At 41.2% G+C, this 22,112-nt stretch overlaps 3 protein-coding genes across 5 annotated transcripts; 1 reads left to right on the forward strand and 2 right to left on the reverse strand.

The window, feature by feature from the left end:
- Positions 1-137: 137 nt before the first annotated feature.
- On the reverse strand, positions 138-12,498 carry pfkfb1 (6-phosphofructo-2-kinase/fructose-2,6-biphosphatase 1). 3 transcript variants are annotated; one of them, XM_061058090.1, is made up of 14 exons: positions 12,326-12,498; positions 6,554-6,679; positions 6,332-6,428; positions 6,096-6,162; positions 5,194-5,268; positions 4,535-4,591; positions 4,333-4,454; positions 4,003-4,210; positions 3,605-3,751; positions 3,407-3,511; positions 2,136-2,265; positions 1,950-2,012; positions 1,798-1,862; positions 138-769 (listed from the first exon to the last, which is right to left on the reverse strand). In XM_061058090.1, exons 1-14 carry the CDS (start codon positions 12,375-12,377, stop codon positions 710-712), a joined length of 1,374 nt encoding a protein of 457 aa, XP_060914073.1. In that variant the 5' UTR covers positions 12,378-12,498; the 3' UTR covers positions 138-709. The 3 variants fall into 3 exon arrangements, with proteins under 3 accessions (XP_060914073.1, XP_060914074.1, XP_060914072.1); XM_061058091.1 differs by lacking the exon at positions 12,326-12,498 and adding an exon at positions 12,194-12,215; XM_061058089.1 differs by lacking the exon at positions 12,326-12,498 and adding an exon at positions 9,391-9,540.
- A 3,159-nt stretch (positions 12,499-15,657) lies between these two features.
- Positions 15,658-19,206, forward strand: LOC132990070 (UDP-glucuronosyltransferase 2A2-like). The gene is made up of 2 exons (XM_061058107.1): positions 15,658-15,817; positions 17,488-19,206. Coding segments are annotated over exons 1-2 (1,608 nt in total). The 5' UTR covers positions 15,658-15,816; the 3' UTR covers positions 19,095-19,206.
- Positions 19,207-20,060: 854 nt separating this feature from the next.
- si:dkey-78k11.9 (P2Y purinoceptor 1) lies at positions 20,061-21,310 on the reverse strand. Its single transcript, XM_061058108.1, has one exon. The coding sequence runs from the start codon at positions 21,198-21,200 to the stop codon at positions 20,211-20,213; it is 990 nt and encodes a 329-aa protein (XP_060914091.1). The 5' UTR covers positions 21,201-21,310; the 3' UTR covers positions 20,061-20,210.
- Positions 21,311-22,112: the final 802 nt, after the last annotated feature.

Raw genomic sequence — 22,112 nt, forward strand, 5'->3', positions numbered from 1 at the left:
AATTACTCCCAAATGAGAGTTCCCCTTCAGTGCTCTTTCACAAAGACCTCTTATTGCTCGACAGGAACTTTATATAGGAACAGTATGTTTGCTAATCTTTTTGGCTTCAGTCAACAGAGATGCAAAGAAAACACCAGTTTGTTTCTGACATGTACTTTTATTTCTGCACGATGACATGTTGGAGGGATTACTTCATTTACATCTAAATCAAACCTGCCTGACTTTTTACAAAGTTCACAGTCAGGTTCCTTCAATCTACAACAAAGGGGTTTTGTTTGTTTGGGTGCTGTCCATGGTGCTGATATCTACCTTCATAATTAAATTATAATTAACACATTCTTTAGTACAAAAGTTATCAAAAAGTGAATGTAGACCAAAGTTACAGTGACAACACTGCTTCATCTTTTTCTTCTTTATGCGAAAACAAAGTGCATTTATTTCTTCTTCTTTTTTGTAAACAATCAGACACTTTCATGGCGTTAAGGAAGGCAAACTAGTCCAATCAGACACAGGGACATTAGACAGGCATGCTAAAAACAGAATGTCCTGTTTTATACTTTTTCAGTCGCTGCAGAGGGGGAGGACATGTTCTTCTTTAAATGAAGACGCTGGATCCCCCGGTCCTTACAGCCCTCCCCGTCTTATGTCTTGACCCTTTATACATTTAGTAGGAGTGTATGTCTAATATTAAGTATCATAAAAACAGTATTTATATGTGTTCAGGAGCAGTCTGCAGAGCGTCCTCTGGTTTTCTGTTGATGTCGACGATCTGCAACGACAGAAACACAAAAACATGAGTCCACTTTAAAAAAAAAAAAAAAACACGACTGTCTGCTTCTGCCAAAAACATCCTATGACTAATTCTAAGCAGATGTATAGTGAAGAGTTTATCGTGCTCCAGCTGGATTCAGCAGATTAATATACTTTGAAGGATATTTAGCGTGCTGACTTTTCTGTCTCTCTTTAGTCTCGTTGCGGTCGTGCACCTAAAAAATAGAATTTACGGTTGAGTGAGCTCCTTTTTTGCTGTCTTGCATGAACTCCTGACCATTTCTGAGTGACGCCGAGATCGACTAGGAAGTGCCACTTCGGGAGTAGCGGTTTGCTGCTGTTATGGCATGGTATATGGAAGTGCTATAGCAATCCTTTCTTCCTTCTTTAATAAGAATAAAGAAAGAGAACAGTCCGACCATCAATACAAAAATCTACAAAACATTTACAGCGCCGCATGACATCACCCACCAGCTACATTTCTGACCTCCTCGTTCCATATTCCCCCCCTCGTCCACTCAGATCATCTAATCTGGGCCTCTTTACCATCCCACCGCTCTAATTATCAAACAAAAGGTGAGCGTGCTTTTGCCGTCTTAGCCCCCACTCTCTGGAATCAACTCGCACAAACCATCAGATCTGCAGAATCTTTGGACCTCTTCAAGAAGCATCTAAAAACTCACCTGTACAGACGAGCCTTCATGTGACTCCCAAACACTTTCTTGTGCTTAGTTTGTGTTTTCCTGATCCTAACTTTACCCTGCTTGATTTTAGGATTTCATTCCTCTCCTTGTGAATTGTTTGGTTGATTTAATTTGTGAAGCAGTGTGAGCGTTTTAAAAGTACTATATAAAGATTTACTTACTATATTTTCCTCATTCCTCGCCGTTTAACATATTCATTTCATCGATACATACAAATTAGAGAAACATACTGCCTGCCAATAGACACATGTAATGTCCCACACACCAATAGTTGGCAAACCAAAGTGTCTATTATGACAATTATGTGCTGGTGGAAACTTACCCCCGGCCTCTCTCTGTGTGTGTTCACGGCTTCGATATTGAGGAAAAAGGGCTCGACTTTACATCCTGTTATTGAGGAGAAAAACCCAGACTGTCAGGAAAAGATTTACGCAGATCAGACATGTCATCGCTCAAGAAGCTCGCACCACCTACCGTAGGCTATCGGTGTGAGTTTGAGCACCGTGTGGAGGGGGCATCTCAGGTAGGGCAGCTCGTCTTACAGAGAGGGAAATGAGATCGTAAAGAGATGTTTCAGGACGCAAAACAACACAGATGTTAGGGAGTAAAGCTGGGTGGAAACGGAGGGAAGAAGCCAGACCCCGCAGCTGATTTCTGTACCTGCAGGTTTGTCGAGGAAGTAGGCGAGCAGGCAGCGCATCACAGCCTGGTGGCAAACTACCAGGACGTTTTCCTGCCTCTCCAGCTCCATGATCACCGGCTCCAGACGATGCACCAGGTCCTCGTAGGACTGAACACAGAACAAGTTCATCTATCTCTGTCCGTTTGGTAAGGTCATGTATCCTGTAGTCTGCTCAACTAAACAACCCGGACTTGAACAGAGTTTCCTATAACTAATAGATCTGGCAAGAGACAATGCAATGGCACAACTTGAGCTTCAAGTCTCAGGGAACTGTTCCTGTCGTTCCACTCTGGAAGTACCTCTTCCACCTCTGCTTGTTTGTTTGATGCATCTTAAACAGCACGACTTCCTGTGTGATGTCATCATCACTGTGAGCTTTCCAGCAACATAATCACACTCCCCGACATAACCGCTGAAACCACAACTTTGTTATCTCTGGAGTTTGAACAGAGCCAGGTCGACATGTTCACCTTTAAAGGGGACAGATTATTAAAAAAAAATATGAATGTTTTTGAACATATGTTTGTGTAACCTGAGTGTCTACCGACCCACAACATGTGAAATAAACCCATCCAGTCCTTTGTTTGTGGTCTGCATAAGTCTTACAACACAGAGAAAAACGCTCCGTTTTAAATGTGCTCTCCTTGTGATGTCACAGTGGGATTCTGGTAAACAAAAATCCCCTCCCCTCCCCTGGTATCTCCACCCCCAGCCTAGAACAAAACTTTTTTTAGCAGGTCTGCCATTTTTATTCTCGCTACAGAGGAGTGATGTCTACTGGGAAAACTCAGGGGGCGGGGCTCATTGCATTTAAAGAGACACACACACCAAAACGGAGCATTCTGAGAGAGCTGGTTTATACAGGGTCTCAAACCTCCTCTGGTGCTTGATTCATGTTATATTTTGACCAAAGCACAGCACAGATGTTTCAGTTAGACCACAGGGGGACTGTTTGAAAAGCTGGAGGAGGGGGATGATATGTCCTCTTTAACTCCAGTCTTCACTAAGACTATCTCCTGGCTGAAGCATTATATTACCAGAGAGGTATTCATCTTCTTATCCAGCTCCCTGCAGGAAAACAACAAGCGTAGATCCCGTATAATGAGCCACTCCTTTTCCCTCCTTATTGCTGCAGCTCATCAGACTGCGGCTGAACTGAGCAGTGTCCAGGTGTGTATGTGTGTGTTTCTGTGTCAGGGTGATGGTGTATTCTTGAAAGTCTCGATAGTTAAAGTAAGGGAGCACTTACTTCACCCTTGGGGTAACGGTATCGGTACTTGTCCTGGTCTCTCAGTGCAAACTCTTCTGGGAAATTCTCCTGAATCTCCTCATAGGTGAGCTCCTCACATACACCCTAAGAGAAAGGGGAACAAGTGATTGTCAACCTAAATAAGTGTGATAAGTGAAATATAAAATAAATTGGTGAAGATGAACTTTCTGTACTCACAGCGTCTATCTCATTGAGGGCCTTCCATTGCTCATACTGGACTCCCAGAGCCTCTGCAGTCTGGATGGTCCTCTTCATGTGACTGGTCCACACCTTCAGGTCGCTGATCCTCTGACTCCTGATGAACGCGGCCAACGCGTTTGCATACTGGAAACAGTGAGGGAAACCTGTAAGTCTCAAAATCATTTCTGAGTTCGTCTTTCAAATGGGACTTTTGTCTCCCTCTAGTGGCAGCGAGAGTGATAACATCAGCACTGTCAACAGGTTGTGAATGCCCTGGGATGCTGCAAATTCAGAGCGATTTACTCTGCAGTTATAAATGTCTTGAATGGAAAGTAAAATATAGTGCACCCTGGTTTTCCTCAAAGGATCAAACTCCACAAACTTCTTCTCCTCACCTTCTGTCCTCTGGGCGAGAGTCCTGAATCTCCTCCGATCTGACCCAGTAGGTTGAGTTCGCTCTCTCCGTGGCGGCTCAGGTAGATGGATCTGGGTGTGACGTGGATGTTCATGAGGTAGTAGACGATCCTGCTTTGAATGTGGTCCTGGACCCGGTTCACCAGGTACCTGCTGCCCACGTCGAAGATCTTAATGTACGAGAGCTTCCTGTTCATGGTTAACATGGAGGGGGGGGGGGGGGGGAGAGCATGACATAAATCTTTAATCTTGGAGAAGAGAAGGCTGCCAACTCTCTATATCAAAGACAGAAAATCCTCATGGCTCCGTACCTGTCCTTCTCATCGTCTATGGGCATGTAGTTTGCTCTGTAACACTCGATACGCTTCAGGAAGTCTTCATTTGCCTCATCGACGTCTCGGTCCACGTAATCCGGACTCCCACATTTTACTTGCTGGTCAGGAAAAACAAAACACAGGAATGTAGAATCATGCACAACATAGTTCCCTTAAGTGAGGTGAAGAAGCTTCTCACCTTTATGTTCTCTGCAATGATTTCTGGGTCATCGCAGATCGATTCCACAAAGAACACCTGCATACAGGAAGAATTCATTAGGATACAAAATCATTCTAAAATATACACTTTATTTGAATCTTGTGACCATGTGTTTGTGTTAATATTGAGCAGCAGAGCAAAACTCTTTTCACTATATTTCTGTTTTAGTTGTTTCTATTTTCTTCTCTACGTCTTCTTGTTTTTCATACATTGTTGTTTTTATTTTCATGTTTTTTTGGGACTTTATTGATAAACATGAACTTATCCACCACTTGTAAATTGTAATTTATAATTATAATTATTATAATTTTTGACCTCTAAAACACAGAAAATCTGTAATTGCATTTACAGATATTTACTGAATTTTGGAACAGCCCGATCCGGTGTAGGGTGAGTGCTAAGCCCTGCTTCCCTCGTCATCTTTCTGAGATCTCTCTTCAGACTTCTCTCTGTCTCTTTCTATTTTCTCTTGTGTTGTCTTTGCCTTTCTTCTTCATGTGTAATGTTGGCACCAAGAATAGTTGCACAAGTGTTTATTTCAAAATCTAATTTGTATCAGTGATCTCTTCTAATTCCTGGTGAAGCTCATGAGCACTTTTCTTAAAATGTCTAACTTTCAACAAACAACATGTACTCACTTTGTAGCCCTTCTCCTTTGCTAAGCTAATGATGATCGCCCTCCTCTCTCGGGTGGTGTTGGTAGCATCAAAAACCTGAATGACACAGGACAGAGTCATCAATACAACATAAAGACTGTTAACATATTATTCTGTTCCAAGCTGTAACACAAAGTCATGCTGTGTTAAAAAGAGCTGTAGATATTATAGATACGATTAGATGAGATACAAATCTTAAAGGTCACATATGCTAAATACTCTTTACCATGTTCCTCTAACTCTAACACGTGTCTCTAGTCCGTCTACAAACCCCCAATTATGAGAAAAGTCCATCCTCTCCGTCTTTTTTCTGCTCAACTTTTCAGAAAATGTGTGCTCAAACAGGCCGTTTGGAGATTTTCCCTTCATGACATCACAAAGGGCAGTAACCAGACACAGCTCATTTACATATTTAAAGGTACAGACACAGAAACAGCCTGTTCTGAGCAGGGCTGATCAAATACAGGATCAGAGTGGATTTAGAACAAGAAACTTCACACACATGTTTTGGAGAGCTCTGAGATTTAAACTAGTTGAAAATTAGGATAATATGTGACCTTTAAACACAAAGTTATACTTTATTTATTTTCATTTGCTGTTTAATATAGTTTTTAAACAATATATGAACCATAAACATCAAAGTGTTCCTTTTCTCTCTCACTTATTCTCTTCTCTGCACTTTTATGATGTCTCTTTTGACACACAGTACTGAAGTTAAATGGGGGACTGTCCCTTTAATCTCAGTGAGACCTGACTGAGCGAAGGTGACTAGTTAACCCCCCCCCACCCCACCCCCCCCACACACACACACACACCTACATAAATAATGAATCAGGGTGTTTTATAGAGAAAACAGGGACAGTTCCAGTTGTCCTCTTACTCACAGCCACTTGTCCTTTTTCCTTTGCAAAGTAAGCCGAGACGTCTTTGAGGGCGGCAGCAGCACAGGCCCTGAAACAGAAGGTACGCTCGTTACCTGGTAAAGAATAACCAACTGCATGTTGCATTCAAATAACTATGACAGTAAATCACAACTCAAGAAACTTTATGAGGTGAGTTGTGCATAGCCTACAGTATGTAACATCGTATCTGTCAGTTTGAACATTGTTATCCTCCTTACTTGCGAATCCTCATGGCCTCCTCGTTATCAGGTTTAAAGAACTCAAAGTTCTTGTAGATCTTGACGGCTTCCCTGCGGTACTGGCCCACGTTGAACACTGGATTTAGATCAGAGAGAAACAGAGGTTAATAATAACTTAACATCACATGAACTCATGCAGTTTCAAAACCATTCTACTACTTCTGTATGGGTCGGATTCAAGGATCGACATTTTGGACTGACTTTTTGTGGGCACCCCGATCCAGTTCAGGTAGCGGGTGAGCTTCTTGGAGATGTACGTCTTCCCTCTGGCCGGCAGTCCCACCATCACAATCACGGTGGGAGAGTTACAGAACTGAGGCCTGGAGGCTGAAGTGAAGACGCACAGTAACAGAAGCAATGTTTAAAGAACGGTGCTCATACAAAGAAAAGTGTTTCAGGATTCTGCAGGAGAGAAGCAGTGCTTTGTTGGAACTAGAAGAGTGAAGAAGATCTCTCTGAGGCTCTGTGCTGCAGGTGTGCAGAGTGTGTTCTGTGTGTGCTGCTGCTGCCACGGTAATCTTCATTAGGAGAGAGAGTAAGAGCTCCGAGGTGCAGCTCAAATATCTGCAAACCAGCGTAAGAAGTTACAAATCTAATGTGCCTGTCTTTGGTTTCACATTTTGACACAGAAAACAAGTCCAAAGGGAATCAAAAAAGCTCATCCATAAAGACAGAAACACAAATAAAAGAACATTTGAAAGTAGTTCTATATGTGTCTGAAGAAGTGACGAACAACTTTGCTGATCAGATATTTCCCCTCAGGTGGAAACACTTCTGACATTCTGAACACTCGGAAAAACAAGCAATACATGAAAATTAATAATAAATAAATAGAAATGATTTAACTATGTTTTGGAGGTAGTGGAGATGAACTCTCGTTGCCAAAATAAAACAACAAAGACTTTAAAACGTTCACCAAACACGACAAAACGAGCGCAACACGACATGTGATCGTTTAGTGTCGATCATCTGCTCTTCATGATCGTAGGAGCAGAAATCCAAATTGAAACTGCCCAGCAATACTCCAGCTGTGTTAAAATGTCCTTCTCCTACCTGCAGACGGTAAACACACTAGCTAATGTTCCCAAAAAGATTATTAATCCTGGAGAGCAAACCCCCAAAGATCTGGTTTTGGACTTTGTCTCTGCTTATTATCAGGGCTGTCACACAACCAGATTTGTAAACTTAAATCAGTAAAAATCAAACAAATATCAAAACCTGTTTTAATACCTCAGCAGCAACAGGAAGTCCAAGGCGCCCGATGTTGGATACCTGTTTTTAATTTTCTTCTTTAAATTGCAAGTAAACTCCTGCACACTTTCTAACCGGCACAAATACTTTTCCTTTGCAATTAACACAGAGCTCTCTCTCTCTCTCTCTCTCTCTCTCTCTCTCTCTCTCTCTCTCTCCTCTCTCTCCTCCCTCTCTCTCTCTCTCTCTCTCTCTCTATGAAATTCATTCATCTTGGTAACTTTGTGAAATGCATTATTCTAGTCTGCCTACCACCTGTTAGCACTCCTACTTGTGGGTGTCTGAAGCTGTAAACTTATATGGCTGAAACACCTAAAGCTCTTTATTTGTGTAAGAGCCAACCACATGTTGTCAACAACAGTTTGCCAGACAAAGAGTCTACATCTGTTACGTATACAAATCAGTGTCATGTCATCTTTATTGTTTTATAGTACCCAAATAGAGAGGAATGTGAGGGTTGCACCTTTTAACAGAATATAAGCAGCACTGTGAACACTTTTACTTTGTAAGCATGCGTGTTTGGTGAAGTCGTCTGACCTCGGTCGATTAAATAATCTACAGTCTGTTTCACGATTTCTTCATTGGATTTATCCAGCAGAAACAACCCCCACCTAACAGAAGGTCTGTCTTTGTTTCTTTTCTTTTTTTTTAAGCTTCTGTATTTTTGTTATACTAATGATACTTAAAATGACAAAGTTTGTATTGGTTTAAAACACGTGGTATCAAAAGGTATCAGAGTAAGGGCTGGGAAACTTTGGGTGTCTCACGTTTGGATTTTGATTCTTGGGGTCACGACTCGATTGAGAATCTTTTTTTTTTGATTTAGTACTTCAGGATCTACTCCAGTCATCTGTGAGACTGGCTGAATATCTTGCTGCTCCATTTGTCTTTCTACTGAGTTAAAGAGCTAGCCTTAGCACTTAGCAGGGAGTGACTGATGAGCCCAAAAAAAGAAACACATTTTTGGAAGTTATGAATCTACATAAAAATCTGAGAAGATAAGAATCTCCATTTTTACATAAATCGATTTTCCCACCTCAAAATCAGAACATTTTGACATCCTTTCAAATTTTCTCAAAATTGTTGAGTTAAATATATGTTTTTTTTAAATGACTTCTGAAGTTCCTTTCTCAAAAAAAATCCACACAAACCTGACTTTTTTTTCTTTCTAAAATGTAACAGAGTTCATGTTTCTTACCGAGTCATGACCACACTGCAGCACGCCAGTCTGTCTCCAGGGTCAAAGTGATCCCAGTACTTTATAAGGGGCAGACTGCAGGGTAGATAGCCAGTTAGCTGGACCCACAAAAGTTACCCAGATAGTGTGTGTGTGTGTGTGTGTGTGTGTGTGTGTGTGTGTGTGTGTGTGTGTGTGTGTGTGTGTGTGTGTGTGTGTGTGTGTGTGTGTGTGTGTCTATACAGAGACAGACAGAGTGTCAGCCTCCAGGCGGTTCGATTATGAATGGAGCATGCTGCGTCAGCAAAACGCTGAAACGACCACGTCAGAGACTGGACAGAGAGCCAACTCGACCTGGCTGTCGTCCCATGACTGACTCCTCTGTCTCTCAGGCTGCTGCCAGACTACCTGCACCCCCCCCCCCTCAGAAAGGACTGAGCCCCTGAACATGAATTAGTTGAATTAACAGAATTAAGTTAAGCTAAAGTAACTCCTCCACACTGCTGCCTGTGTTCGCAGGGAAGCAAACACAGGCAGTGAGGGAAGATAAAGGTTAGAGACAGAATACTGAAACCTGGTTCTCTTCTACTCGTGTTTCCTGTGTACTTACATCCTCTCCTGCGGTTTAAGTTGCATCCTATCCACGGCACCCAGATCTTTAGCAGAGGAGTCTGAGTGAGTCTTTTCTGCTCTGTGGACGTGTTAATGGTGAGAGCCATGAGGCCTGAGCTGCAGGTGGAGGGGGACTGACACTCACACCACTCTGTGATCTGTGTGCTTCACTGAACTCTACCTCCTGCAGGTCAGCTGACTGTTGCTAAGGAGCGGTACTTTGTAGGCAGGAGAGGGGGGGCTGAGTGGGGGGGGGTTCGGGGGCCACGCTGCTCGTCTGCCTCTCCGTCTGTTTCACGGTTTAAACGTCCCGAGAGCAGCTGCCAAAAATCTGTGTGCTGATGTCAAACGGCAGAGGAGCATCAGCGCCAGCAGACTGCACATCTGCTGCGTGCGACACAGCTGGTGTCAGAGTCCGAGAGAGACGAGAGCAACGGAGCTGGAAGCATGTCATGAATTCAGATGAACTCGGTTGGTGCTGCGCAAGCTGATCAAGTGAGAGTTGCAACTCTCCCTTCTCACCACCAGAGGGCAGTTAAAACCTTCACCTTAAATTACAGTCATTGTAAGAGTTTTTATAAAGCAACTGAAGTGACTGCACAAGTGACTGACTCCATCAGAAAGCTACTATTCATAGAAGCAAGTCGGTAAAGATGCTGCTTTGTGAAAGAACATCTTTGAGTTAGCAGTGGTAGTTAAAACTACAGAGTATAAACTTTTGTGTTTATTGCATTTTGATGAGTAAGATGAGGCGTGGAAGTAATTCAGGATGTGAACATGTTCAATACTTTGATACACTATGTTTTAAAACAATCATCTCTGTTAATCTAATGATCAATAGAATAGAATAGAATAGAATTATTTTATTGATCCCAAACTGGGAAATTGTGGCGTTACAGCAGCAGGTTATCAAACACACAATATGAGCAAACAACACTATGTTAGCAAATTTAAACATAATATAATATTAAATACAAAGTAAATAAGCACTAAAAATATCAAAACTAAGAATGAGAATATATACAACCAGGATTTAACTAAGCATTACTAGTCTTAAATATGAAAGATTAAATGTAAATGTTCAAAAACAGAGTTGTAAATGGACAGTATTGACATAAGTTAAAGTGCATGAGTGTAGACATATTATAAGCAGAAACTAAACAATATAACGGAGAGTAGACAAACAAATGAAGTGAACATGAGTGCAGGGATAATTTGTAAATTTAAACATGTGCAGAACAGATTACAGTATGGAGAGACAGATATTATCATGATGACAGTTCTCTGCTCGCATGAGGTGAGCTGTTGTACAGAGTCTGCACCCTAAATATGGGTATCAAGTTAACTTAGCATAGCACAAAGAAAGCTGGGCAGCAGAAATCTACAAAGCAGCACCTCTTAAGATCTCTAAGAAGTAATAAAAGTGAACACAGTGGTGGCAGAAGATAATAAAAGACAACCAGCTGCATGGGTTGGGGTAACATTTTCTCGCTGACAGGGACGATAAATGACTTAGCATCACATGTCGTCCACTGACCGGATACCTGGAGGAACTTCATCATGTTTATTCTTCTATTGTATCCTAGAAGGCACTTTTATTGCACTTATTAGGCCTACGAGATATCAGAAAAATATGCAAAGTGAGATAACATTGTTCAATATTGTGAAAGCAAGATTAAGTGTAATAAAAATTATAATACGAGTGCATAATATCTAACTCAGTTTGTCAGTCAGGTCAGATACAAGCCTATCTATGGATATAACACGTATCGTTCATAAAATCAAAACAGACACGCCCAGTACAGTGTGTGCCCATGAGGTCAATTACTAATCAGACCTGTTTCGTTATTTGTACCAGTCTGTAAACATTTTGCCTGTTGTGTGTTTGACTTCCGGTTTTCTTGGAGAGTTAATTTTTCAACATCAGAGGTTGCTGCTAGGTTTGAACTTGAATGCAAACGCCATGAAATTGGTTGCAACTTAATCTGGAGTAGCAGCCGGCTGGCTTTAGCTTCAGGTGACTGCGTCAAAATTGTTTTAAAGCATGACCATCATACTAAGATCTCCATCCAAAAGGTCAAATGTACTCATGCTGAGAAGGAGCGCATTGCTTGTTTACATTAAATACATTTTTTAAATGAATTGCAATAAATTCAGACTTTTGTGACCTAATTTGTTAGAGTTGACGACCAGGGCCCGTGTTCACAAACAGTCAGAAAACTCTCTGAGAGCTCCTAACTTAGCTTCAAACATTGTAGCTGAGGAGTGATAAAGGAAACTTGGGCAGTGGTTTGCAGGGTAGTGGTAGGCACTGATGGCCGGGGCTTCCTGTTTGGGTAGAATCTCAGTCATTTAGAAACCGACATGCTATTCTAATGGGCGTTAACCACAACAGGAGATTAGCACGCTCTCCCCACAGACTGACATAAGGGACTGGAGCTACCTCTCAGTGTTTCTCCTGCTCTCCTCTCTCTCTCTCATGACTTACACACATATAAAAGCATGATGGTTCTACTTTTTCAAGGAATATGCAATAAAAAACAAGAACAAATTTCTCAAGAATGCGAGCAGGCCCTCAGTGGGGACATCTTTCTTTGGTTACAGAACATGTTAGCCTCTTTTACTGCCTCGTAAAGTCACTCCTCATACAACAACCTCATAACATACAACAGAAAGCATAGGAAACCTGGCAACTATTCTAAGTGTCTCTATTCAATATTACTTTTAGAAGAACTTGAGTCCCTTCAGGCTGCGTGAAGCAAAGCATTACATGACAACACATGGAGTCTATTTTTACTCACATGTGTGCAGCACTCAGTCAGTATGAACATGTCTACGGTCTACAAGTGACACGAGTGTGTAAATCTGTGCAGCTAGGTTACGTCTATGTTGTGTCTTTGCATTGCAGAGAAGGTTCATCAAAAGGAGCTCACCTGCGCTGTCACACCTGCGGAGCCTCATGTGTCCCGGCTGAGGCGGCTCCATTCTGTGCTGCACTCCAATGTAACAATGAGCAGAGCGGCTACAGACCAGTCGACCAAGACGAGACACTGGATTGTGTCGTCAGTGGGACTGATGCTCTTTTTAAGGAAACTGAATCCCCCTCAAAGTATTCTTGCCCACCCCTACCTCCCCTCTCTGCTCGCGACACATGGACATATGATAGCAGCCGACTGGGCTTGTCCTTTACTGTTTGCCAAGGCCAGAGTTCACAACATACACACACACACACACACGTAATGAGAGAAGCAGCACTCAAGAGGGCACGTCAAAACAAGTGCAAAGGTCGCTAAGAAAGTGATTGTGGTTGCACGGGGAGACACAGTGAAACGTGTGCTTCAAGACCACAATCATTACTTATGCAGGTCTGGTTTAATGAACTGCATGGATGTTTAAATGTCGAGGCTGTTGCATCCTAAACCCAACGTTTCAGACATGACTTGAAATGATAACCTGCTGTATTTAGTCTTAGAGCGAAGTTCAAAAAGCTAAGGAGGCTAACACATACTACTGTAGATGTACTGACGCACACCTTCTCCCAAGTCTGTCTTACATATTGACCTGAATGTTACATACCTATTACATACAGTTTTGTAAGTTGCAGTACTCCCTCCTCCCCTCCCCGCCCCCCCTACCAAAAAACAAAACAACCTTGGTCAACTTGTTTTTGTCGCAGAAAAAGAAACAATGAGCGACACTGGATATTAGCCAAACAAGGACTCAAACAGAAAGCCCACATATTTCACAGTGCATTGTTTCACCCAAAAACATCAACATGTTGCTCCTCAAATTTGATTCTTTTTGCTTTGTTTTATCTCCTCCTGATGCTGACTCTGCTGTGCATGCTAAACCCTTTTTGTGTGAACTTTATTTTCTCACTCATCTGGCTCCAACAACACGAGGAAATGTGTTTCAAATCAATACGTGGGGTTGAACTGTGAAGCAACTGTTTGTCTCCTACAATGCAATGCACAAAGACAATGGACCAGCTGCTCACAGCTTAAAAGTAAAATGCATCTTTACGAGCATTGATTATGTGATAAAGTGACATGACAAAAAATCACTTGGATTTACATCTGATGTCAAACTTGTTGCATATATAGTATGACTTTTGCAGTTACGGGAATGAACAAATGATCAGGTCATTTCTCAACAGAGAGTTTGGCACTTTCACTCTGTATGAGAATATAATCAAAGGGCAGAAAATGATGATTTTTGTTTCATCGGAAGTTCCTTTTCAGACTTAGAAATACAAAGATTTCCCATCTCAGGGGAAAATGAGGCCGGGATGCACGACCATTCAAAAATACTACCAGGTTTCTAATGATACAAAGCTTAATGCAAATGAGTGAAGTATCCCTTTAAGCAGTTTTGGAGCTCTAGGATATATCAGTACTACCCCACTGTCAAAGACAGTTAAAGTTAAAAAGTGCCTCCATTGCAGGTTTAAGTCATAAAATGTCACAAAATTAGACCCTATTACAGAAAAATCTTAGTTTTGCCAAAGGAAGACAAATGTTCATAATGCATGCCATTTTCCAACATGGTAATCTGGTAATGTTATATCCGGGTGAGCCGACCCTAGGTGTTGGCGTTAACTAAGAATGATCAAAAGATGAAGAACAGCATGGTAGTGTTGGGACCAGCCATGAGTTAGGGCGCACTCACACTCGGTCCAGTTTGTCCTGTACCGTGCTCAAGCATGATTGCGCCCCTCCTCCTCATTCCCCCGCTGACCTGCACTCCCACTGCTCCAGGACTAGCCGTGCCCGACCACGGTTACCTCTTGTGCATAACATCGTAATTCAGCACATGCATGACCTCGCCAGTCGCCATTACAAATAACAGTACAGCACTGCCAACATTTTCTTTCACTTTTGATCATGAAGACAAATCAGTTCTGTCCAACTCAAAGCAGCTGACATGAGCTCTAACCTCCAGCAGAGATGAGCTACAGAGTTCAAGTATAACTTTGTTGAAACCTACTCCAACCCATTTTTTGGTTAGTTTAAAGTCCAATGGTCTTTAGCCAAAAACAACACTTGTTAAAGTGACATTGCTTGAGGGCATCCAACAGCCTATTGTGTTGTGTTGTGTTGTGTTGTGTTGTGTTGCACAAGTGCACTGCCTTTTTATTATCAGGAAGTCTACCTACAAGTCACTGCTGATTGGATAAAACCTCAAACACACCCACCAATGCAGGGTAAACATAACATAAACCCATGTGGCCGGCTTAAACTAGACTTTGGATTGGTAAAGTTCACCTTCAAAGATTATTTTGAAAAGTCTGCTTTTTTTGTGCACACAGGGCCAACACTAAGGAGAAGTAGGGAACGCTCAATCAACCCCTCGGCATTGCTTTTTATTGTTTTTGGTAATGCTCAACAGAACATGCACATGTAAAAATCAAAGCTGTTTTTCTTTAGCACATCTTTAACAACAACCTGCAAACATCTGTGTAACATTTGGTTTAGAGCAGAGTGTTGCAGAGCTTCTTGAACTACCACAGTGCACATTCTAACAATTAGTCCTCCTGTTTCGGGTTTGTCCGTCTTGGGACGTGTAATTTGAAACAATCAAGACTGAAGATAGCCTTTATATCCTGCAGTCAACATCTTGGGATCGTCTCTCCATGGGGACATCACTTGGCTGGAGTGAAGCTGCTTAGTCATGCAAGCTAATGTAGTCTGAATAAAAGTGCATCAACATACACAGAGAATATATTGATTACTTAATCACAAAGTTTATAGAGCGACTCTATTGTCATTGACGGTAGAGGTAAAGAGAAAGAGAAAGATAAACTTTATTGATCCCCATGGGGGAAATTTTTGCATTAAAGCAGCTCAAGAAAAACAGGAATATAATTATTAAAAATAAAAATAGAAGTTAAAAAATCAAACATATTTACGTCAGTTAAATAAAAAATAATTTTTAAAAAAATGAAAAGGGCTATTTTGACCTTTTTTCTACTTTAGATACCTGAATAAGAACAGTTGATGTTTGTTGTGCAGTTTTCCAAAGAGGAGACCACAAGCAGTCAGGTTTGAATGCATAAGACTTGTTTGTACTTGAGATAAGGGTAAAATTGCTGTGAAATTCTTGTAACTGCTTGTTTGATAAGATGATATCCAGATGGTGTTCGGGCAGAGAATCAAAAAAAACAACAGTAACAGAAAAAAAGCTGGGAGGAGGGTTTAGACAGGGGCCTGTGCTTGCACGTATTTGCAGGCTGCAGAATGGAACAGTTCAGTCGGGATCATGGAACTGTTGCATATTAACCTAGGACCCTGGATTCTTTTTTGTGTCTCAGGGAGAAGTCACAGAGTCTGAGTTGAGGAGCAGCTTTTCCAACTGCTTGTGTTTTGAGCTTTTTTGTGGACGATGTGGTTTCTGCTTTAAGATTGGTCAGAGGTATTTCATCACAAGTAAGTAATCAGGTTTGATTATGCAACAGACTTTGCAGGTTTATACTGCTGCTGAAAATCTCTCTCCTGTTGAAAGATTTTTTTTATCTCAAACTTGGCAAATCAGCAACCTAGTTACTGTGGGTACTTCATGTACGTCCTGTTTACTGGGTTTTGCTCTGCTGTGTGGTTATGCCCTAAATCAAAGAATAGCATGTGGTTATAATTCGCCGAGTAGACAAAGTGCAAAAAAAAGAAAAAAAAAGTTTTAATTCCAATCTTACTCCAAACTTACTGTTTTCTGTTTTCTTTATTTCTAATTCAATTTCAATGTTGACATTCAAAGACACTTTGTGCACACTGTAAAAATCTCCACATATAAGAAAAGAACTGCTGCATGACTTTTTCTGTGGATTGTGTGTGTAAGGACTTTGACTTGGTTAATTGGTGATGAATAAACATTTCCAGGAAAAAAGAAAATCTTGATAGTGTACAAAGAGCAAATGTAACGGATGGGTAAATCTGTGAAAGACTAGACAAACTAGCAAAAAAAAAGAAATGCTCTAGTGATGTTGAGAAATAGTTTGGAAAGAAGACTGTGGTTTGAAAATGATTTGAGGCATTTGCAGAGAATACAATACCTCACATGGACCTCATCAGGCATGTTAACATGCACACAAACACGCACAACGCACACAATACATTTTCAATACAGCCCATCAGCATTTTAACAGACTGATAAATCACTATAGGACTTTAGACAGGACCAAGTCCCCAATTACAGATAATCCGATGAAACAGGCACAGAAGTGGAGCTCAGGTGGACCTTTAGCCTCCTGCAAAAAGCTACATTGCAGTCAGATCAGCCATGCAATACCAATACAACTGAAACTGATGAGTTGAAAAAAATATATTTTTATCTATAAAGACAAAGGCTTTTCAGACCAAAACAGTGTTTTTGGACCAAGCTGTAAACGTGTCGATTTTTGCTTAAAACATGGGCATTTTAACGTTGGTGTTAATGGAGCTTTAGTGTCTTTTTCAGCCAGCCTCAAGTGGTCTCTCAAGGAACTGCAGTTTGTTGCACTTATGCACTTGTTTCAGTTTTTTAATACTTGAGGTTGCTACCACATTTTTAGTAGTATTCAATTTTTGTTGTGGTTGGTTGCAGCAGAAGAAACGCAAACACGATACTATCAAATTATCGGCCAATAATAATTGATACGCAATAATCACTAAACTAATTCTGTGTGGGTTTGTCACTTTGATTAACCCCTTCCTGATTCAAGGAAGTAATTTGAACAGTTTTCAAATAAAAGCAATGATGCTTGGCAGCAGGGAGTTTGAGTTTGTGATATTGTATCACTGTAATTCCTTTAACTAAACCTCAAGAGTTAGCAGTGCAAAAAGAGCAGCCTTAGCTTACACTAACAAGTTCAATTGATTAATCTTGTGATCTTAGCCATCACGGGAAGCAGGGGTTGAATAATTCATGACTCAACAAGACAATGTTACCATTAAAAACTGTTGTTTACTTTTTTGATTATTGCACAGGATGCATATTGGATGTATATTTGTCAGTTGGCAAGAATAAACTCCAAATAACTCTCGATATCGGAGATATCTGTGGATTTCATTGCATGAACTGCAATTATTTGTTTTCACGCTCTCTTTCTTTCTTTTTTTTACAGTGATGGGGTCGAATCCTGCCCTGGCATTCTTCCTGCTGTTTTCTGCAACTCTGGCCTTCAGTTGTGATGGTGGGAAAGTTCTGGTTTACCCAATAGATGGGAGTCACTGGCTTAACATGAAAATCCTGGTAGAGGCACTTTATTCACGGGGTCATGAAATCACAGTAATTCGATCCTCGACAAGCTGGTACATTTCTGAATTTTCACCCCATTACACTTCTATCACCATCCCACAGGAACAGTCTCACAACATAGAGAGCCAAAGCTCCATGTCCTCCTTCTTAGACAGGTCATTAGAGATCCGTAGGGCAAGAGGTACACTTTGGGCATTTGTTGAATTTTACAAGAACATTTTCAGTTTGATAGGGGGGACACAGATTAGTATTGCCCAGATGATCAACAGCATCTTTGAGAATAAAACACTAACAAAGGAGCTGAAGGAAGCTGGGTTTGATGTTTGTCTCACCGACCCTGCATTTCCTGGTGGAGCGCTGTTGGCACACTATCTTAAGCTTCCCATAGTTTTCAATGTGCGCTGGATTTATAATGGAGACGGGCACTTTGCCATTGCTCCTTCTCCTCTTTCCTATGTACCCCAATTGTTCTCCCATTACTCTGACAAGATGGACTTTTTCCAAAGAGCCAATAATATTTTCCTTCATAGCATACTGGTTTATATGCACCGGTATGTCTCAAATCCGCCATACCAGGCTGTGTGTGACCGTTATTTTGGAACAGATGTGAGCGTCATGTCCATCATGCAAGGGGCTGATATCTGGCTGATGAGGGTCGACTTCACATTTGAGTTCCCTCGTCCCACGATGCCGAATGTGGTCTACATCGGAGGGTTCCAGGGTAAGCCCTCCAAGCCTCTCCAAGCTGATTTAGAGGAGTTTGTGCAGAGCTCTGGTGAACATGGAGTCGTCATCATGACTCTGGGAACCCTGTTGGGTGACCTTGGACCGGAGTTATCGGAGATCATTGCTTCAGCGTTTGCCAATTTGCCTCAAAAGGTTGTATGGAGACACGTTGGGAAAAGACCTGCCACTTTGGGAAACAACACCATGCTGGTTAAATGGCTTCCTCAAAACGATCTTCTTGGTCACCCTAAAACCAAGGTGTTCGTCACACATGGAGGTACCAATGGAATTTACGAGGCCATCTGCCACGGTGTCCCGATTCTGGGAATTCCACTGATCTTTGACCAGTTCGACAACATGGTCCGTATGAAGGCCCACGGAGCAGCTGAGATGGTTGAAGCAACAACCATGGATGTTGAGTCTCTGACAAGTGCTCTGAAGAATATTCTGAACCCAGAAAAACCATACAAACAAAATATGCTCAAACTGTCTCAGCTTCATCATGACAAACCAATCAAACCTTTAGACAATGCTGTTTTCTGGACAGAGTACGTCATGAGGCACAAGGGTGCCGCACATCTGCGCACTGAGTCATACAAAATGCCATGGTATGTCTATCACAATCTAGATTTGATGGCATTTTTTGTAGCATGTGGTTTGCTAATTACAACATTCATTTGGGGTTCCTTTAGATGTCTCATTGGATGTTTAGTGAAGACAAAGAAGTCCAAATCCAAAAAAGAATAGATAGCATGAAGCAAGTTTGAGATTTTTTACTAGAGTGAAAGACAACTCAATTCTTAAACAAGTTGGAACGTTTAAAATGCAAATAAAACAAAAAGTGTTGATTTGCATAGAACCCCCACATTTGATTGAATAAGGCACAGTGTTATCACAGAAATGTCCCTGTTGTTGAAAAAAGATATACCCATTTTGAATTAGATGCCGACCACACGTATTTGAAATGTTAAAAAAAACAACCTGATTGATCATCTTGCAATTAAAGTCAACTGGCAACAAGTTAGTAACACGTTGTTTGTTGTTTCTTTTATATAAATGAATACAAATAAAAAATTATGTGTGGAACCCTTTTGTTGAATTATTTTCAAACAATAATTTTAATCATGTTTACTTGTGTTCAAAATGTTTGCAACAGGTACACATCCAGAATTTGACAGAAGCAGATAACTCAGGACGAGTATTGTCTTTAGCATGGAGGTTGAGAGCACTACACCACCGCTCTTCTGATTATAAATGTAAACTCGATTTCATCCTTCAACCACCTCCTAACCCTAACCACTAACCCGTTTCGATGAGGTTAAGTGCATGATAGGGGTTAAAGAAGTTAAATAAGTCTGCTCTTCATGCAGAGTAATAACTGCAGTTGACAGCTATTAAAAAGTATTTTCTGCCAAATGCATTGACTTCAATAGACGGTTTCAAATCAGCCTCGACAGTGGACGTCAGCGAGTCCATCTACTGACCAGCCGTTGTAAGTGTGCCGAAGATGGCTTCAAAATCAAGATCGGTAACAAAATGTCAGTTAAAAAAAAAAAGGCCAGGAGGCTCAGAGAAATCTTGCAAATCATTTAATTCTAGAGAACCCTTGCTTGTAACATCAAATAAAAACCAAGAAGCAAATTTAAATGATAATCACCCGTCCTTTATTTAATATAAGTTTAGCACAGAGCCCCCCCCCCCCCCCCCCCCCCCCCCCATAACAGCACTTCTTCTTTTTTTTAACAGTTTCATGAACACTTCATATATATAAAACTTGACTTAGGACATAAATGTGTAAGGGGCATGCAATACAACACATTTTAACAGAGTCATTTACACAGAATTATCAGCGTTCTCTTTGTTTTAAAAGTCATGTGTGATGTTCGTCACTGGAACACTGCTGAAGCTTGACGAAGGAGACGTGTGGCTGAACATCCGACGAACCCGCTGGAGCAGTCGTCTGAGCAGAGCATTAACATCTTCGTGGCCATGGAGGTACACCAGAGGGTTGAGAGCACTGTTCAGACACACGAGGCCACGACTTATCTGACGAGCGATGTAGACTCCGTTAAACCATCCGCGACATTTCCCCTGTTTGGTCAGGACTCTCGCCCAGAGGTTGAGGTTTTTCAGGACATGATAAGGGATGTAACAAACAGAGAAAAGAAGAATCAAGATGAACAGCAACCTTAAGCTTTTCTGTTTCAGCACCTTGTCGATGGTATTTGTGCGACAGAGGAGAACAATCACATGCCCATAGCTGCCCAGTGTGATGAGGAGTGGAATACAAAACCCACAGACGGTCCACCCAAGGCTGTATTTCAGGTACTCCTCCACACGGTCGTTGTTGGTGGTATCGAAGCATTTGAGAGTGTTTCTCTCATGATGTTTGGGGTACAACATGTCTGGAAGACTAAGCACACTCGCGATAGTCCAAACCAAGACGGAGATAGTCACTGAGTGCTTGACAGTTATTCTTCCCATCACTCTCATTGGGTGGACAATCGCCAGGTACCTGTACACACTTATACAGGTGAGGAATCCAATGCTGCCATACAAATTCACGTTAAAGCAGAATCTTGTTATCTTGCAGAACGCCTCTCCAAAGATCCATTTACTCTTCATTAAGTAGTACACCACCACAAATGGAACAGTGAGCAGATACAGAATATCGGCGAGTCCCAGGTTGAGAACAAACACGTTGACGTTACCCAGTTTCTTCCATTTCTGCAGCAAAGACTTCAATCCCCATCCATTGGCGACCAGGCCGATGATGAACACCAAGATGTAAACAGGAGGCAAGAATTTGCCTGAAAAGTCAAAACTGATTTTCTGACATGACGTGAAATTCATTTTCTTACGAAGAACTGGTAGTATATAACTCCTTCTCTCGGGGAATGTGCTGCTCCTCTCAAGAAACAGAAACTGAACCACATGATGTGTGCTTCAAAGATTTCCTGTGTTAAGCTGCTAGGTCCTCTTCTGATGAGTTTTTGCATCTGCACGTATAGGAAGTCCCCAAAGTGGTCGGGTTATCTTGACTTTTGTTTTTTCAGACTGACTGTTCTCAACTCATCTAGACTCACATGTCTTTCTTAATTTAGACCCACCAACTCCACTTTCACCACCAAGAAAGTACCTATTATCTTGTTTATAACTAGATCAGGAGCAGCTAGGTTCACAACATCCAGCAGTAATGTGCATGTGCAATGTGTCTTGTAACCTCAGTTAAACATCAGATCAGTGTTTTTTATCAGTGTTTCCTGTTCTTTTGAGTTAAAAGGGCGACACTGTCTTATAACAGGCTGGTGAAAACAACTTTTTTTTTTAGGTAGCCTGCAAAAAATGGAATTAATTAAAGTCAAAGATTGACTTAGAATAAACCCACAAACTCATTTAAAAGCATCAAAATAAAGCGTATAAAGAAATTCCTCCTATAGAGGCCCCAATAAACACTGCAGTATGATAGATATATGTGATGGCTCCTAAGACGATGTAATGTCCACACAAATTGACTTATTCTGTTGTTTCCAAAATGTACTTGCTGTTATGTTTTCTTTGTCTCCCTGCCCATGAACAACAGAGGCAAATGAGCTCTTAGCTAACTCTGGTGCAAGTACGTTAAATCGTTTGCTGCCACAGTAAAAAAAAACACATTTGACATTTTCCCTGGTCATCAGGTATTTTTAGTTGCTCCTATTATTGTTTATTTTCATAAAGTAGTTAAAAAAAATGTAAATAATGTTTTCTAAATAAACATAACGT

This window comes from Labrus mixtus, chromosome 15, assembly GCF_963584025.1.
Source record: "Labrus mixtus chromosome 15, fLabMix1.1, whole genome shotgun sequence".
Lineage (NCBI taxonomy): Eukaryota > Metazoa > Chordata > Actinopteri > Labriformes > Labridae > Labrus > Labrus mixtus.

What these genes read in the sequence shown, in the direction of transcription:
- pfkfb1 (XM_061058089.1), bottom strand. Translation starts at nt 9,499, where the DNA reads ATGGCTCTCACCATTAACACGTCCACAGAGCAGAAAAGACTCACTCAG. An exon ending in ACCGTTACCCCAAGGGTGAA is followed by an intron (nt 2,266 to 3,406) that starts GTAAGTGCTCCC and finishes TTCTGTGTTCAG; the next exon opens with TCCTACGAGGACCTGGTGCA. An exon ending in CTTCCTCGACAAACCTGCAG is followed by an intron (nt 2,013 to 2,135) that starts GTACAGAAATCA and finishes CCTCTCTGTAAG; the next exon opens with ACGAGCTGCCCTACCTGAGA.
- si:dkey-78k11.9 (XM_061058108.1), bottom strand. Translation starts at nt 21,200, where the DNA reads ATGAATTTCACGTCATGTCAGAAAATCAGTTTTGACTTTTCAGGCAAA.